Source organism: Bufo bufo, chromosome 11, assembly GCF_905171765.1.
Source record: "Bufo bufo chromosome 11, aBufBuf1.1, whole genome shotgun sequence".
NCBI classification, from domain to species: Eukaryota; Metazoa; Chordata; class Amphibia; order Anura; family Bufonidae; genus Bufo; species Bufo bufo.
The window spans coordinates 2,761,712-2,780,914 of record NC_053399.1 but is presented as its reverse complement, the minus strand read 5'-3'; the positions used below and the strand labels follow the sequence as shown (position 1 = coordinate 2,780,914).

Below are 19,203 nucleotides of genomic sequence, written 5' to 3'. Positions count from 1 at the left end.
CTATTAAAAACTTGGGCCACAGAACTAGATACAGACTTTTCAGAAACCGATATTTTGCGTATCCACGCACACTCCCACAAATTCTCCAGATGAGTGAGAGTGCAAGAGCACTCATACAAACAATTAACTCAATGGTATCACACCCCAAAACAATTATTCACTAAGGGGCTAAGTAGTTCTGACCTTTGCTGGAGATGTGGGGAGGAGAGTGGATCACAAACACATATATTTTGGTCATGTTCAAAAATACGAGAGTATTGGGAAGGAGTATCTGAAGTAATAGACAAAGTTATGAATAGACATGTCCAGCTATCGCCAGAATTGGTGCTTCTCTGGCTTCCCACTTCAGGTCTGTCTCCATCTAAATCAAGCTTACCTACCCATCTAATACAAGCCGCGAGGCTTCTAATTCCACAGAAATGGCTCAGTAAAGATCCACCCACACTCCCACACTGAAAAATAAAAGTAGACCAGATATGTAGAATGGAGGAGCTGGCTGGTTGGGAAGGCAGACGGCATGAGAAATATCTTAAAACCTGGTCTCCGTGGTTGAAATATAGGAACCAGGGAACAGATCCTCAAGTGCGCTAAGATGCTATGGAAGTAATCTATACGGTTGCCTCATTATACTCTCAATCCATGATCACCAATTCAACAAGGGCTGTTAGAGCGTGTTTAGATAAAGCATATATGAAAAGCATTTGAAACGTGTGTCCAGGAGGGTCTCCTCTGGGGGCCTCATTACCCCAGTTCTCTCCCAGTCCAGGTTAAGGGACTGTTGTTCCTTTTTCCTTCCCCCTGTGTCCCCCTTTTCTGATTGGAACTTTTCCTCCTCCTACGGATGCTGGCGGTAGGAGTAAATAATAGTTCATCTCAGAAAACATGGTTGTCTAGTGTCTGCTGCCATATATACTTCTTAATAAAGCTTGCCTACGTAAGATACAATTAGGCTATAGGGCAAGATACTTCACAGGATCTGGGTAGCCGTAATATCTGTCGTACGACACTTATAATGTTAAATCTTATGACGATATAATCCAATGCACATTATAATGGAATGCATGCTTTACTCATAGTTAAGTACGCTATAAATGTGATGCCTTTGTCTTGTATGACAAAATGTGAAAATTGGAATGTTCCGATATTGTTTCTACTCTGCTACTTTTTCAATAAAAAGAAATTTGACAAAGAATATAACTACTATAATACTGCCTCCTATGTACAAGAATATAACTACTATAATACTGCTTCTATGTACAAGAATATAACCACTATAATACTGCTCCTATGTACAAGAATATAACTACTATAATACTGCCTCCTATGTACAAGAATATAACTACTATAATACTGCCTCCTATGTACAAGAATATAACTACTATAATACTGCCTCCTATGTACAGGGATATAACTACTATAATACTGCTCCTATGTACAAGAATATAACTACTATAATACTGCTCCTATGTACAACAATATAACTACAATAATACTGCCTCCTATGTACAAGACTATAACTACTATAATACTGCCTCCTATGTACAAGAATATAACTACTATAATACTGCCTCCTATGTACAAGAATATAACTACTATAATACTGCCTCCTATGTACAAGAATATAACTACTATAATACTGCCTCCTATGTACAAGAATATAACTACTATAATACTGCCTCCTATGTACAAGAATATAACTACTATAATACTGCCTCCTATGTACAAGAATATAACTACTATAATACTGCCTCCTATGTACAAGAATATAACTACTATAATACTGCTCCTATGTACAAGAATATAACTGCTATAATACTGCCTCCTATGTACAAGAATATAACTGCTATAGCACTGCCTCCTATGTACAAGAATATAACTACTATAATACTGCTCCTATGTACAAGAATATAACTACTATAATACTGCTCCTATGTACAAGAATATAACTACTATAATACTGCCTCCTATGTACAAGAATATAACTACTATAATACTGCTCCTATGTACAAGACTATAACTACTATAATACTGCTCCTATGTACAAGAATATAACTACTATAATACTGCCTCCTATGTACAAGAATATAACTACTATAATACTGCCTCCTATGTACAAGAATATAACTACTATAATACTGCCTCCTATGTACAAGAATATAACTACTATAATACTGCCTCCTATGTACAAGAATATAACTACTATAATACTGCTCCTATGTACAAGAATATAACTGCTATAATACTGCCTCTATGTACAAGAATATAACTGCTATAATACTGCCTCCTATGTACAAGAATATAACTACTATAGCACTGCCTCCTATGTACAAGAATATAACTACTATAATACTGCTCCTATGTACAAGAATATAACTACTATAATACTGCTCCTATGTACAAGAATATAACTACTATAATACTGCCTCCTATGTACAAGAATATAACTACTATAATACTGCTCCTATGTACAAGACTATAACTACTATAATACTGCTCCTATGTACAAGAATATAACTACTATAATACTGCCTCCTATGTACAAGAATATAACTACTATAATACTGCCTCCTATGTACAAGAATATAACTACTATAATACTGCTCCTATGTACAAGACTATAACTACTATAATACTGCTCCTATGTACAAGAATATAACTACTATAATACTGCCTCCTATGTACAAGAATATAACTACTATAATACTGCCTCCTATGTACAAGACTATAACTACTATAATACTGCTCCTATGTACAGGACTATAACTACTATAATACTGCTCCTATGTACAAGACTATAACTACTATAATACTGCTCCTATGTACAAGAATATAACTACTATAATACTGCCTCCTATGTACAAGAATATAACTACTATAATACTGCCTCCTATATACAAGACTATAACTACTATAATACTGCTCCTATGTACAAGAATATAACTACTATAATACTGCCTCCTATGTACAAGAATATAACTACTATAATACTGCCTCCTATGTACAAGAATATAACTACTATAATACTGCTCCTATGTACAAGAATATAACTACTATAATACTGCCTCCTATGTACAAGAATATAACTACTATAATACTGCCTCCTATGTACAAGAATATAACTACTATAATACTGCCTCCTATGTACAAGAATATAACTACTATAATACTGCCTCCTATGTACAAGAATATAACTACTATAATACTGTTCCTATGTACAGGAATATAGCTACTATAATACTGCTCCTATGTACAAGAATATAACTACTATAATACTGCTCCTATGTACAAGAATATAACTACTATAATACTGCTCCTATGTACAAGAATATAACTACTATAATACTGCCTCCTATGTACAAGAATATAACTACTATAATACCGCCTCCTATGTACAAGAATATAACTACTATAATACTGCTCCTATGTACAAGACTATAACTACTATAATACTGCCTCCTATGTACAAGAATATAACTACTATAATACTGCTCCTATGTACAAGACTATAACTACTATAATACTGCTTCTATGTACAGGAATATAACTACTATAATACTGCTCCTATGTACAAGACTATAACTACTATAATACTGCCTCCTATGTACAAGAATATAACTACTATAATACTGCCTCCTATGTACAAGAATATAACTACTATAATACTGCCTCCTATGTACAAGAATATAACTACTATAATACTGCCTCCTATGTACAAGAATATAACTACTCTAATACTGCCTCCTATGTACAAGAATATAACTACTATAATACTGCTCCTATGTACAAGAATATAACTACTATACCGGTTTGGAAAGGAATGCTAGTAGAATGGTCTAAAATGGTCAAATCCCAGCAGTTTAACTTCCCTAACCCCTGTATGCCTCTTAAATTGTTACAGAGCTATATTCATCCTTCTGTGTCAAACCCCTCCGGGATTTGGTCAAGGCTCGCTGGTTTGTACCTGCGGGATGTCCTTCTCCCGGATGGTAGTTTGCAATGGGATTTAATAATGGATCGCCCCGAAATCAAGTCAGCTCCTTTTTTCCACTTAGCAGACTTTAAGAGAGATACTAAGTTATGCGTAGTGAACTTTGCTAGTAATAGCTCCCCTTCCTGGCTTGAAAAGAAAGTCTTGGCCCCTAGGCCTCCTCTTAGGCCATTATCCCAGATGTATAAGGAATTGCTTTCCTCTTTACCTCCAGAGCTCGGTTATGTGACCTCATGGGAGCGAGAGCTTTCTATGATCCTGACGGAACCAGAGAGGGCCTTTGTTTTAGCTCATTCTCATGGCTTCAGTCGCTGTGTAAGAACTCAGGAGAATTCTTTTAAGCTACTAAGTAGATGGTACAAAACTCCTGAATTCTTGCACAAACTTAATCCTGAGGTACCTGAGGTGTGCTGGAGATGTGGCATAGAAACCGGTTCACTATCACACATCTGGTGGTTCTGCCATAAGATTCAACCGTTTTGGAAATTGATAGAATCAATGATTAATAGCGTTTGCAAAACTAAAGTCCTATTAGATGCCAAACTTATCCTACTGTGGTGCCCTAATAGCACGATAACCCCTGCTAAGAATAATCTCCCTACAATGCTGATCACAGCTGCGAGATTACTGGTTCCCCTTTTGTGGAAAACTGATTCCCCACCAAATCTAGATATGTGGACGGACAAGGTAGATCATGTCTACCGCTTTGAGGAACTGGCGCATTGGGAAACAAACTCTCGCCATCGTTTCCTAAAGCTATGGTCCCCGTGGAAATCACACAGGAATTTCACATGATAGAGCAGGATCCCCTCACTTCTCTGCCCCCTCCCCCACCTAACCCATTGTCTCCCCCTCCTCCCCCCTTTTCTCCTCCTTTTGTTGTTTGTTTTATGGTGATGATGATGATGATAATCGCTAGTATTGTCTACACATGACTTGTATGCTGGATAATCACTGTAACTTTTAATGTTATGATACTGATGTCTTATGTAGGCGTGTGGCCTTGTTTTCTTACCTCAATAAAAAGAAATATGGTTAAGAATATAACTACTATAATACTGCCTCCTATGTACAAGAATATAACTACTATAATACTGCTCCTATGTACAGGAATATAACTACTATAATACTGCCTCCTATGTACAAGAATATAACTACTATAATACTGCTTCTATGTACAAGAATATAACCACTATAATACTGCTCCTATGTACAAGAATATAACTACTATAATACTGCTCCTATGTACAAGAATATAACTACTATAATACTGCTCATATGTACAAGAATATAACTACTATAATACTGCCTCCTATGTACAAGAATATAACTACTATAATACTGCCTCCTATGTACAAGAATATAACTACTATAATACTGCTCCTATGTACAAGAATATAACTACTATAATACTGCTCCTATGTACACAAATATAACTACTATAATACTGCCTCCTATGTACAAGAATATAACTACTATAATACTGCTCCTATGTACAAGTATATAACTACTATAATACTGCTCCTATGTACAAGAATATAACTACTATAATACTGCTCCTATGTACAAGAATATAACTACTATAATACTGCTCCTATGTACAAGAATATAACTGCTATAATACTGCCTCCTATGTACAAGAATATAACTGCTATAATACTGCCTCCTATGTACAAGAATATAACTACTATAATACTGCTCCTATGTACAAGAATATAACTACTATAATACTGCTCCTATGTACAAGAATATAACTACTATAATACTGCCTCCTATGTACAAGAATATAACTACTATAATACTGCTCCTATGTACAAGAATATAACTACTATAATACTGCCTCCTATATACAAGAATATAACTACTATAATACTGCTCCTATGTACAAGAATATAACTACTATAATACTGCTCCTATGTACAAGAATATAACTACTATAATACTGCTCCTATGTACAAGAATATAACTACTATAATACTGCTCCTATGTACAAGAATATAACTACTATAATACTGCCTCATATTATATTATTGCTCCTATGTACAGGGATATATACTGAGTCCCCAACAGTAACACATGCTGGACGTGAGGTCTGTGTCCCCCCCCCCCCCCCCCCCCCAGTAATACATGCTGGATGTGAGGTCTGTGTGTCCCCCCAGTAATACATGCTGGATGTGAGGTCTGTGTCCCCCCCCCCCCATCCCCCAAGTAATACATGCTGGATGTGAGGTCTGTGTGTCCCCCAGTAATACATGCTGGATGTGAGGTCTGTGTCCCCCCCCCCCCCCCCCCATCCCCCAAGTAATACATGCTGGATGTGAGGTATGTGTCCCCCCCCCCCCCCCCCCCCAGTAATACATGCTGGATGTGAGGTCTGTGTGTCCCCCCAGTAATACATGCTGGATGTGAGGTCTGTGTGTCCCTCCAGTAATACATGCTGGATGTGAGGTCTGTGTGTCCCCCCAGTAATACATGCTGGATGTGAGGTCTGTGTGTCCCCCCCAGTAATACATGCTGGATGTGAGGTCTGTGTCCCCCCCCCCCCCCCCCAGTAATACATGCTGGATGTGAGGTCTGTGTCCCTTCCCCCCCCAGTAATACATGCTGGATGTGAGGTCTGTGTGTCCCCCCAGTAATACATGCTGGATGTGAGGTCTGTGTCCCCCCCAGTAATACATGCTGGATGTGAGGTCTGTGTGTCCCTCCAGTAATACATGCTGGATGTGAGGTCTGTGTGTCCCCCCAGTAATACATGCTGGATGTGAGGTCTGTGTCGTCGTCCCCCCATCCCCCAAGTAATACATGCTGGATGTGAGGTCTGTGTGTCCCTCCAGTAATACATGCTGGATGTGAGGTCTGTGTCCCCCCCAGTAATACATGCTGGATGTGAGGTCTGTGTGTCCCCCCCAGTAATACATGCTGGATGTGAGGTCTGTGTGTCCCCCCCAGTAATACATGCTGGATGTGAGGTCTGTGTCCCCCCCAGTAATACATGCTGGATGTGAGGTCTGTGTGTCCCCCCCAGTAATACATGCTGGATGTGAGGTCTGTGTGTCCCCCCCAGTAATACATGCTGGATGTGAGGTCTGTGTGTCCCCCCAGTAATACATGCTGGATGTGAGGTCTGTGTCCCTCCAGTAATACATGCTGGATGTGAGGTCTGTGTCATCCCCAGTAATACATGCTGGATGTGAGGTCTGTGTCATCCCCAGTAATACATGCTGGATGTGAGGTCTGTGTCCCCCCCAGTAATACATGCTGGATGTGAGGTCTGTGTCCCCCCCAGTAATACATGCTGGATGTGAGGTCTGTGTCCCCCCCAGTAATACATGCTGGATGTGAGGTCTGTGTCCCCCCCAGTAATACATGCTGGATGTGAGGTCTGTGTCCCCCCCAGTAATACATGCTGGATGTGAGGTCTGTGTCCCCCCCCCCAGTAATACATGCTGGATGTAAGGTCTGTGTGTCCCCCCAGTAATACATGCTGGATGTGAGGTCTGTGTGTCCCCAGTAATACATGCTGGATGTGAGGTCTGTGTCCCCCCCCCCAGTAATACATGCTGTATGTAAGGTCTGTGTGTCCCCCCAGTAATACATGCTGGATGTGAGGTCAGTCAGTCCATTGTCTAGAGTAAACAGTTTCTGCATTTCTCTTGTGATTATGATTCTCATTTGTAACGCTTTTAATTAGGATCTAACGGCTTTTAGGCTGGAGACAGGTTAGAGCATCCTTATTTGAGGGATGGAGATCAACTCAGAAAAAAAAATCCTCTGAATCTCGTACCTGTACTATACATTGACAGGAAGCAGCTTGAGGAGAACTCTGCCCTCCCTCCCACAGTTACTCACCCAAACACAAGGGCAGCACAGGAGTCCCCCTGCTTTCACCAGCGGCATGGACCAGCTATACTGCTGGTCGTAGCAGTAGGAGGCGGCATGGTTATGTAATGCTGCCACTTACTAGACAACCTCAAACACAGAAGAGAGAACGCTTCCTGGGGTCGGTCCTGCGCATGCATCTGTTGTATTCGGGCCTTCGTGCAAAGTTATGGGGTGGGTGGATAGTAGGTACAGAAGCCGCTCACTCCTTTTTTAAGGCCTAGTGCATCCTGTGATGTCTTGCTGTTCCTGCAAGGCACTGATATCTGCAAGGACACCACTCCGAACCTGATCTAGTTGAGGCCCCTACTTCATCTTAGTTGGTGCATGCCCCGTGTGCCCTCCCTGGAATCCTGCCTTGCTGATGCCTAATTAGTGGTGTATTCACCATGGAGGCAAACAATGTGATTGCTATGGGGCCCCAGGGCCTAACATCTGGTTTCCAAACATAAAAAAGCATTATAAAAACTGCTTGCCTGCGACCACCACTAGAGGGAGCTTAGTGCATAGGAATTTATACAGTTGCCACTGAACTCAGCAGAAGCTGTAAAATCTCGATCTACTAAGCACCCCCTGTGCTTAGTAGATCGAGATTTTACAGCTTCTGTTGAGTTCAGTGGCAACTGTATAAATTCCTATGCACTAAGCTCCCTCTAGTGGTGGTCGCAGGCAGGCAGTTTTATAATACGGTATACTATATGAACAGAATCATAAGACCTGGAGATTCATGAGTGGATTTATGTCAGAAGTCTAGTGTAAATACATTTACGAGTATGGTGATCAGACCAAGCGGGCAGAAGTCCCGTATTTGAATTAAACAAAAATGAGAATATTTGTCGGTGGATGTCCCTGTGCGCTATACATTTACGGCACAGTCATATAGCCAAGTACGTCATCCCTGAATGATCTGTACCGGGCATGCTCAACCTGCGGCCCTCCAGCTGTTACAAAACTACAACTCCCAGCATGCCCGAACAGCCTACTGCTCTCAGCCTACAGCAGGGCATTGTGGGAGTTGTAGTTTTACAACAGCTGGCGGGCCGCAGGTTGAGCATGCCTGATCGGTACAATCCTCACCGATCCTGGGGATGGAAGGGGCACTAACAACCAGAACACAGACTTTAACCAAAAAAAACCTTTGTCTCGCTCTTCTTCCCTTTACCATGAGCAGAGGACATGCAGCCAGTGACCCCCATTTTTAGGGACTGCTCCATCTACAATGCTGCATGGTACGACCACGGTCATCATCTCCGAACATGTAATCTAGGAGCGCACACACAGGAACACTCCGGACGTCACACAAATGCGTCCGTCTCGGGGGCTCTCTCTCACTGAATGGCCTGAAGAGCAGCATGTGGAGGTGGCCGCTGGCGTCACTCCATTGTGCAGAACGCTGAGCAACAAGCTGGAGCCGGATTATCTGCAGAAGCCATTCATGGACACTGAATAAAGCAGATTATAGCCGTGAGTCAGCACTGGATGTGTGCTGCCAGTAAGTCAGGTCAGCCCGACGGCCCCACAATGGCCTCTGGGGGTCAGCAACCAACTTATTATACAGCCCAGGTCTTCCCCTCTTTATCAGATCCTAATGTCCCAGGCTGCAGCCTCCACTGACCATGACAGGGGTATATACACCCTCCCCTACATGAGGTCGTTATTGCACTACATAACCCAGCATGCCCAACTGCTGTCACTGTCTGTCCACATACTAGACGGCACCAGGCCTTATCCCCATTAGAGAGGCCGACAGACTCCTAGATTACAGTTATTATACCATCCACAGTAACCAAGCAGGAAGCTGAGGGTGCAGACCCTCCGAGGGGGCGCACACATCTCCACCGTGCCGCCATACGTCTCCGGTCAGATCTGTACATCATCCCAGAGTCAGGAAGAAGCCTAGTATCACCCTCATCCTCCACTATTCTGGAGATGACAGGTTTCCCTGTCACTGAACACCAAAGTAACAACAATGTAAATCACTGCTCCGACACTGCAAATCTCCACTGAGACAGCAGACGTCACTGCTCCGACACTGCAAATCTCCACTGAGACAGCAGACGTCACTGCTCCGACACTGCAAATCTCCACTGAGACAGCAGGCGTCACTGCTCCGCCACTGCAAATCTCCACTGAGACAGCAGACGTCACTGCTCCGACACTGCAAATCTCCACTGAGACAGCAGACGTCACTGCTCCGACACTGCAAATCTCCACTGAGACAGCAGACGTCACTGCTCCGGCACTGCAAATCTCCACTGAGACAGCAGACGTCACTGCTCCGGCACTGCAAATCTCCACTGAGACAGCAGACGTCACTGCTCCGACACTGCAAATCTCCACTGAGACAGCAGACGTCACTGCTCCGGCACTGCAAATCTCCACTGAGACAGCAGACGTCACTGCTCCGACACTGCAAATCTCCACTGAGACAGCAGACGTCACTGCTCCGGCACTGCAAATCTCCACTGAGACAGCAGACGTCACTGCTCCGGCACTGCAAATCTCCACTGAGACAGCAGACGTCACTGCTCCGACACTGCAAATCTCCACTGAGACACCAGACGTCACTGCTCCGGCACTGCAAATCTCCACTGAGACACCAGACGTCACTGCTCCGACACTGCAAATCTCCACTGTGACAGCAGACGTCACTGCTCCGGCACTGCAAATCTCCACTGAGACAGCAGACGTCACTGCTCCGGCACTGCAAATCTCCACTGAGACAGCAGACGTCACTGCTCCGGCACTGCAAATCTCCACTGAGACAGCAGACGTCACTGCTCCGGCACTGCAAATCTCCACTGAGACAGCAGACGTCACTGCTCCGGCACTGCAAATCTCCACTGAGACAGCAGACGTCACTGCTCCGGCACTGCAAATCTCCACTGTGACAGCAGACGTCACTGCTCCGGCACTGCAAATCTCCACTGAGACAGCAGACGTCACTGCTCCGGCACTGCAAATCTCCACTGAGACAGCAGACGTCACTGCTCCGGCACTGCAAATCTCCACTGAGACAGCTGACGTCACTGCTCCGACACTGCAAATCTATACAGAGACAGCAGACGTCACTGTTCCGACACTGCAAATGGAGACAGCAAACATCACTGCAAATCTCCACTGAGATAGCAGACGTCACTGCTCTGACACTGAAGCACTGGTAATGTAGATCACTGCTCCGTCATGCAACATCACCATATTGACCCCTGCTCAAAGACCATATAAAAACATATAAAATGGTAAGATTTCCTGTTCATGAATTGTGATATAATTTCATTCCACTTTAAAGGGGTTATCTGGTAAATAATATTGATCATCTGTCTTCTGGATAGGTCATCAATACCAGAACAGCGAGGGTCTGACACCCGGGACCCCCGCTGATCAGCTGTCACTCTGAGCACCAACGCCTCTTCCTAGGCCATGTCATGTCACCATACATCGGTCACATGAGGATAAGTCATCATGATCAATTCCTGGATAATTCCTTTAACATCTACATTTCCTGGTCTCTTTTCCCATGTAATATATAACTTGTCGCATTCGCCCTCTTGTCTTTAGAACAGAAGATTTCAAAGTCTTCATGTAAAAGGTCATTAAAGGGTTTGTCTGACACTTTCTAAAATTACCTGGGCAGCAGGGGGGCCTATGAAACAAACACAAAAGTTTTACTTAGCTGCTTAAGGTCCCTCTGATCCAACGTGGCAGGTACGATCCGGTCACACTTTGTGTGATGTCATGTGACCGTTCAGCCAATCACTGGTCTCCGTAGTCGTGTCATTCATGCACATGTGACCGCCAAGACCAGTGGCTGAGCAGTCAAGGGAATGATGGACATGACATCATTACTTCCAGTCTGATAGGGACGGGAGCGCTGGACCGGAGGGACGTGTCACTGGTGAGTAAAGCTTTTTTTTTTCTTCAATAAGCCTGCCTGCTGTCTGGATAATTTGTGGCGGACAATAGATTGATGCCTGCCAGGTCTCGTGATTACATGGGGAGGAGGCGACGCTGTGGGTGAAGAAGTGGCCCTTTCCATAGAGACCACAGCACTGAAGTGATCATTAGAAAGAAAGGCGCTCCCCTTCTCTTCCCCGTTACCAGTAAACGGAGAAACAAGGATGGAGGGTAACCTGGCCAGAAGACTCAGTCCTGAACTTTAAGAGCTGCGCTCAAGGAGATCCGCTTGTCAAGAGGCAAGGATCTCCTATAAACTGGGGTTCACTGTGGCTTTGAAAGGCAAGTAGCTGGATGTCTGCGGTATGTCCGCTCCTGTGCGGTCTAAGTCCACAGAATAATATGCTTACCAAAATGTGCACCGCAGGTACGGCTCCAAACAGAGCGAGCAGATCCAGTGCTCAGCCATCACTTGACAAAATCCTGCGGTTCCACTCCACATCTGTGCCATTCATTATTATGGCCACCAAGTTTCGACGGAGGTTATTGTTCTATTGGATCCAAATCTTCACCTTCCTTAGCCAATCTCTGTGGGAGGAGTTCTTGATTTTTTCTGTATCTAATGCCATCAGGGAGGCTATTGCATGGTCTGGGCGCTGCATTGATGGTGTAATTATTTGGCATTGCAATGTGGCGTCCACACCTGCATTTTACAGGTACTACTCATGAGAATGCAGTGCATTTACTGGACCCCACTTGTATGGGGACCATTAATGGATGTAACATCCCACCTATACTGCCATCCCGTCACACTATTACTGTAGTCCGCCAAGGTGAATGTACTAGCATTAGAAGAGCACGCGCAGAGGAACTGAATTGTAGACTCGTTAAGAGAGGATATGAGAGCTGGACGGTGATGGGCCCCTCATGTGCCAAAGAATAGATCTAGACGGCCCCTTTTGTTTCAAGAAACAATCCAATAATACAGTCAGGAGTTCAATCAGGTGCAATATTTATAGTAAATATATACTTTTTCAAATGTCTGCCCATCTTGTATTATGGAGACAAGTTTAGTTCAATTTTGGGAGGAGTTTGTGGTGCAAAGAGGCAGCAGGTCCTCTCCGAGTAGGTTTAGATCCTGTCCTGGTGGAAAACCCCAGCTGTGCTGGAGGCAGCCAATGTGCAGGAGGCGAGCCATTTAATAACACATTTTATCAAATACATTCATGGACCCGCTGTCCACCGTAATGTCTGCACTAAATGCCATCTCAGCTATGAGAGCAGCAATACCAGAAGAACCGACACGCGCTGCGCAGCATCTACCATACATCACTAACAATCAGGCTCATTCATCTGGAGCTCTAGGCCAGGGATCAGCAATCTCCAGTACGCCAACTCCAAAAGCAGTGAATGGAGCATGCTGGGAGTTGTAGTGTCACAATGGCTGGAGTGCAGGAAGTTGCTAACCTCTGCTCTAGGCATTTTATAGAATCACGTCAGGGCATTCTGGCCAGTTTCAAGTTTTCCGGCACTGAGAGGGTTAATACACCTGCCCGGGGAGAACTGGCGAAACCTTTTCACAAGGAAAGCATTTTGGAACTTAAAGGGGCTGTATCATCATGGACAATGAGGGCATATCGCTAGGATATGCCCCCATTGTATTATAGGTGCAGGTCCCACCGCTGCGACCGGCACCTATATTGAGAATGGAGCCCCGCAAGTGAAGAAGGGCGCACCGCATATGTGCAGCCGCCCTCAATTGTCTATCGGGCGGGCGAAAATAGCCGAGCACCGGCTCGGCTATTTCCGTTGGCCCCATAGAAATGAATGGGAGCAGGGGCAGCGCATGCGCAGTACGCTCCCATTCACTTCTATGGGGAGCCGGCTTGGTAGTGGCCGGACTGGAGTCCTCCAGCCACCACCTTGCGGGGCTCCGTTCTATATATAAATGCAGATCCCAGCGGTGGGACCTGCACCTATAAGACAATGGGGGAATATCCTAGTGATATGCCCCCATTGTCTATGATGAGACAACCCCTTTAAATACCCGCTTCCCTATGGGTCGTCGAGATTTACACTGATGCACTGTATTCATGGCCCATTATTCATAGTAACATGGTTGACAAATCTGCAATGAATGTCATGCTACCCATGAACACGCTAACATGAAACGCCTTGTTTTAAATGGCTTAAATATGGATATATTATTTAGCAGCTTGATCTGGATTTTTCTATACTCTCGTCCTGTATGGACAGAGCTCGAGATCACCTACATGTACAGACGCATCGCGGTTCATACGGGCACCCTGCTGTACGGAGTAATGTTTTGGTCTCCTACTTGTTAAGGACTCGTCAGTGTCCCCCTTAGAGTGCCGGCAGGACTGCAGCGCCAATAATTCTGCCGCCTCCAGGGTATTTCCCGGCTTTCTTCGCAGCCCTCCCTGCTTTCCCCATCTTCTCTTCCATTCCACATCTCCAGGCTAGCAGGGCAGATTCCCGGATTAGTGCACGATTCCGCAGGACGTACTTCTTTACGTGTCTGCGCACCAGTAATTCTTTGTCTCATCCTGAAGGGCCTGAGAGACTTAAACATTAACTTCATAATGGAGAGAGCTGCAGTGCAGTAAATGGCCACCAGGTGGAACCACTCATCAGTCTGCTATCAGTGATAATGGGGGTCATCACCCGGGTACACAGCACACAATAGTGGGATTTCTGGTGCCCTGACCAGTGAACAGTCCCTGTGACCATGAGCTTTACGCTGCATCTACAGTACCCAGTCTGGTAGTAATGAGCAGAATCACTGGGCGGACTCCTTTCCAGTCCAGACACAAAGTCACTGACTCTTCTTTACTGGACCCCAGCGGTGACTGGTGACAGAGTGTGAGAGCGGCCATTAATGGTCACACAACAGCGGCTCTTGGGGGTCTACATTAGGATGGGTCATTAAGCCGCACCATGCACACAACATATTCCCCAGGCACAATCCTAGGTGCAGGGGATTAGAGACAGGCCTTCTGTTTTTCTCCAGAATAAGCAGCACCCAGGGGTGCACCAAGCCTTTCTGCTGCCTGAGGCGAAAACTTACATGGCGTCAAGCCCCCCAATATCAATTTCTTAACCTAACCCCTTTGCGACTATGAAAGCGCTCCTTGCCCATGGCCCTTCCGCTGCCCCCCTCTTGCCCCTTCCTAGTGCTGCCCGAGGCGATGGTGGTGCACCCCTGGCAGCACGGATGTGTATAGTGGACACGTCTCTCTCCTCCATTACAGAAAAAGCATGGACTCCCAGGCGGCGCACCCTCCACACTGCACCAGGCTGCCGTCCCCCATATATGACGAGGGGACTAGCATCATGTACAGCTCTGGAGGCCTTGAGCCCCTGCGCCCACTCGACTCCTGGACATCTACCATTACACGGCACATGGTGTCTGATCATCCACAGGCTCGGGGCTAAACACCTATTTCAGGTACTGTGACTTGTGCTCTTCCTCCTAGTTATTCCCATGTTTGCCAGCCCTCTCCTTACATCAGGCCATCTTTATATTTTGCCGTTTATGGGGTCTCAAAATTGCACAAAGGCAGAAACAACTGGGAGACTTCTAAAAGTAAGAATTTCTTTCCTGTCGCCCGCGGTGTCGTGAGTCTGCCTGCAAAGGGGATGCCATCTTATGTGAAGTTTGGAAATGATGAAAGGTGAATATGACAGCCATTGAATAAGCATAGATGAGCACTTACCTCTGCACAATGGGGTGGTGCCTTTCAGAATGGCAACTTACCTTCAGCACCCGGCATGTCAGCCCTACGTGTCATGCACTCGGATAAGGTTCCACATGGGAGTGTAATGAGAGTTTGTGTCCACGTGTACCTGAACTACAAAGGTCCTCTAATCTTAGAATTATCTTTCAAGACTGGCAGCCTCTGGTTGAACTACAGAATCCAGCATGTCCGCTGAGGGGAAGCCAGACTCTGAGGTTCTATGGCACAGGTTGCCATCTTCTCGCCTTCTTGTTGCATGTGTGTGATCAATGCGGGTACAGGGTCATAGCTAATGGTGCATGTCTGCAGTTTGCAGTGTGACCACCAGGGGTCAGGGGAATGCATCAGTTTACAGCAAGACTATGGACAATAAAGACCGCCGAGCTAGTAAGGGTCCGAAAGCAACACAAGAGCATAAATCACAGCAGTGAATCATACAACAAGAGCATGAAAAAGAACAAAATGAGATTTGAGGGTATAAACTTACTGGAGTTACAGTTTATCCTGATACAGTCTAGATGGGAAAAAATAAATGAAAGATGAATTCGTATCCTTCAAGGTTACAGCTGCAGTCATCCAAAAACAGTGAGGTCCACCCTTCCGGGGACAGACACACGCAACAACAGTGGCCATTTTATAGTACTAGGTGTGAGCCAGTCAAATCTGCCTAATATGTGACCAGAGGATGGTGTACTGGGAAGGAAATGTAATGGGGGATAGGTCCTACTGGGAAGGTTCTGGGGCTGTGCAGGTCCTGGCTCATTTTACCTACAGTGTTACATGGGAGTTAAACTGGAATTCATCTATAAAATGGCCACGTACAAACAGCAAACCGCACAAACACATCGCTCCAGAGCCCTCAGCCATCTTTACAGGGGCAATAGAGGAGCAAGGGGCTGTGGCTGTATATGGGGTCAGAAAGAAAAGCCCCAAACGGGACAGATTCCTCGGTCCTGTATATACGAGAGGCTGCAGACATATATACAGCGGCATCACTGGCTCAGATGAAAGGCGCCTTCTCTCTTATGGCGGTGACGTCACATCATACAGAAGACCCTTCCCCACCTGTGTAAGGAAGAAGGCGCCGCTCATCCCTGGCTGAGGTGCAGACAGACACGAGAACAGGGGTTTCACATGCTGAATGGATAACAGCAATTCTGGCTCATGGCTGTTTCGTGCGATTTGGTTTGCTATGTGTCGTCAACCGCAACAGAAAAGTGGGAGCAAACACCCTCAGAGAACCGGTGGGTTCAGCAAATAGTGGGGGCAGAAGGGCGTAAATACTGGGAGCAAATAAAGGCAGAGCCAAAGCTGGGGGCCTCAGCCAGTGAGGAGCGAAGATCAGAACCCCAACTTATCAGAGAGTGGAAAAGAGGAAGAAGGGAGGAGAAGGCGACCATGACAGAAGAGAGAAATGAGGGGAAACAGAGCGGCAGAGAAGGGTTATGGAGGGCAACGACTGCCCCGAAGACCGGACAGCAGGATGGAGGGGCTACGGCCGGGGTTCTGATCTTCTGTTATCAGACAGACTTGACCTTCGAGCTGGACGTAACCTTTAGTATGGGGGTGACAGTGTGGGGCATGCACACCCCTAAATGCTGCTCCACACGCTCTGTTCTCAAGGCTGTTTGCTGTACGGGCCGCAGGCTTCAGGCCTTTGAAGGGTAGTGAGTGCCATCTTTTGAGGTAACATGGCCGGTGATTGAACAAGGCTAAAAAACTTAAAAACACAGACAGACGGACGGAGCACTAACATCACACGACACGAAGAGCACAGGATGAAGAGACAGACGACCCAACGCAGTCTCCGTCTACAGCTCCACTGCAGGGCGAATAAATGAGCATAGGCTCCTGGAGACTGATTTGGGTGGAGATGAATGAGGCAGAGAAATGACAAAAGATTGGCAGGGAGAAGAATGTCTGCAGGGAGAGACCCCTCTCGTTCCATCCCCTGCCCCAGCAACCCGCCAGCAATTTTCAGCTAGTCCTGATGTAAATACCGAGTCCAACATGGCCGTCTGGCTGGACTTGAAAATCAGCGCTGAAAACTGATCTGCAGGATGGGTGGGTGCTAGGGGGTAAAGCAAGGGGTCTCGCCACTCCCACGTTCTTCTTCAATCCTATTACTGCTGGGAAGCAGGTAGAGAGCAGAGAGGGGCATCAACCCAGCACAACGCCAGCTTCCACAGAAAGTAACAGGGCAAGGACCGGTAATGAGACGCCCCTCAGACCACACAGGTCACTGGGCCATTGTCAGGAGAGTGGCTGGACCAGACCATGCAGTGATGACACCATGGACAAATTTATACTGCGGCCAACAGAAGAACGAACAGGAAGACACTGACATGGAATCCCCATCCCCGCAGAGAGGAAGGTCTCATACGATACCTAGGTTGACAGTCAGTTTTACTTTGCCTCCGTCCAACTCCAGCCGCAGAGTGTCCGCAGAGTCTCTGGACGTGGTGGCCACCAGCAGCCCGTAGGCTCGCTGAGACTTGAAGCGAAATGAAACATCCTCGGCTTCTGTGTGCATAACGACTGGCATGACGATCTTCATGTACATGCTGCCGTCATAGCTCAGGATGGAGGCCTCTGCGGGGAGAAGAGAGAGTCAGCCAGGGAAGGGGATACACAGCCCACATCATCCACTCAGGCAGGTCGGGCATGGAGCGGAGGACCGGGATCCATTGGAATGAAAACTTTCAGATCAGCTTCCCCTAAAGACGACCGGATACGGGAGGATCTGCAGCGAGGGAGGCGCCACGGCCGCTGTCACTGATCTTCACTGCAGTTTACAGTCCTCATAGTGACATCACTTACCTGAAACAGTCCTAACTATAAGCATCATGTGTGACACTGCCCCCACTGGTCACATCGAGGTACTACACTGCATCCCCTGTCTGTACTCCTGTGCCAGCAAAATCACTACAGAGGTCATACACGACGAGGCTAGGACATAGGGAGCAGCAATTTCCTAGAAGAGGCTACGACCCCCATCATAGCCGAGGGGCCTAACACGTCTGGGAGCAGCACGTCAGGACACATGCGGCCTCAGCCGAGCCACCATTCATGTGTATGCGGGGTCAGGCGCTGGCTGAAGGAGGCTTTCAGGGGTGTACAGTGTGTGATCAGGACCGATCTCCCTCCACTGGATCCTGCAAAGCGGAGCACAATGACCAGCTCCACATGTACAACTGTACACACCACCATACACACAATGACTGTACACACAGACACGCACACAATGACTGTACACACAGACACGCACACAATGACTGTACACACAGACACGCACACAATGACTGTACACACAGACACGCACACAATGACTGTACACACCACCATACACACAATGACTGTACACACAGACACGCACACAATGACTGTACACACAGACACGCACACAATGACTGTACACACAGACACGCACACAATGACTGTACACACAGACACGCACACAATGACTGTACACACAGACACGCACACAATGACTGTACACACCACCATACACACAATGACTGTACACACAGACACGCACACAATGACTGTACACACAGACACGCACACAATGACTGTACACACAGACACGCACACAATGACTGTACACACAGACACGCACACAATGACTGTACACACCACCATACACACAATGACTGTACACACAGACACGCACACAATGACTGT

At 46.0% G+C, this 19,203-nt stretch overlaps 1 protein-coding gene across 2 annotated transcripts in view; it reads right to left on the bottom strand.

Annotated features, from left to right (window-relative positions):
* NRXN3 (neurexin 3) overlaps positions 1 to 19,203 on the bottom strand; it is a 335,275-nt gene that overhangs the window by 220,854 nt on the left and 95,218 nt on the right. For both annotated transcript variants that reach the window (XM_040411260.1, XM_040411261.1), the window contains 2 exons: positions 17,908 to 18,111; positions 16,007 to 16,033 (listed from right to left, as the gene is read on the bottom strand). In XM_040411260.1, the coding sequence (XP_040267194.1) occupies positions 16,007 to 16,033; positions 17,908 to 18,111 (231 nt within the window). The remainder of the gene's footprint in view (positions 1 to 16,006; positions 16,034 to 17,907; positions 18,112 to 19,203) is intronic.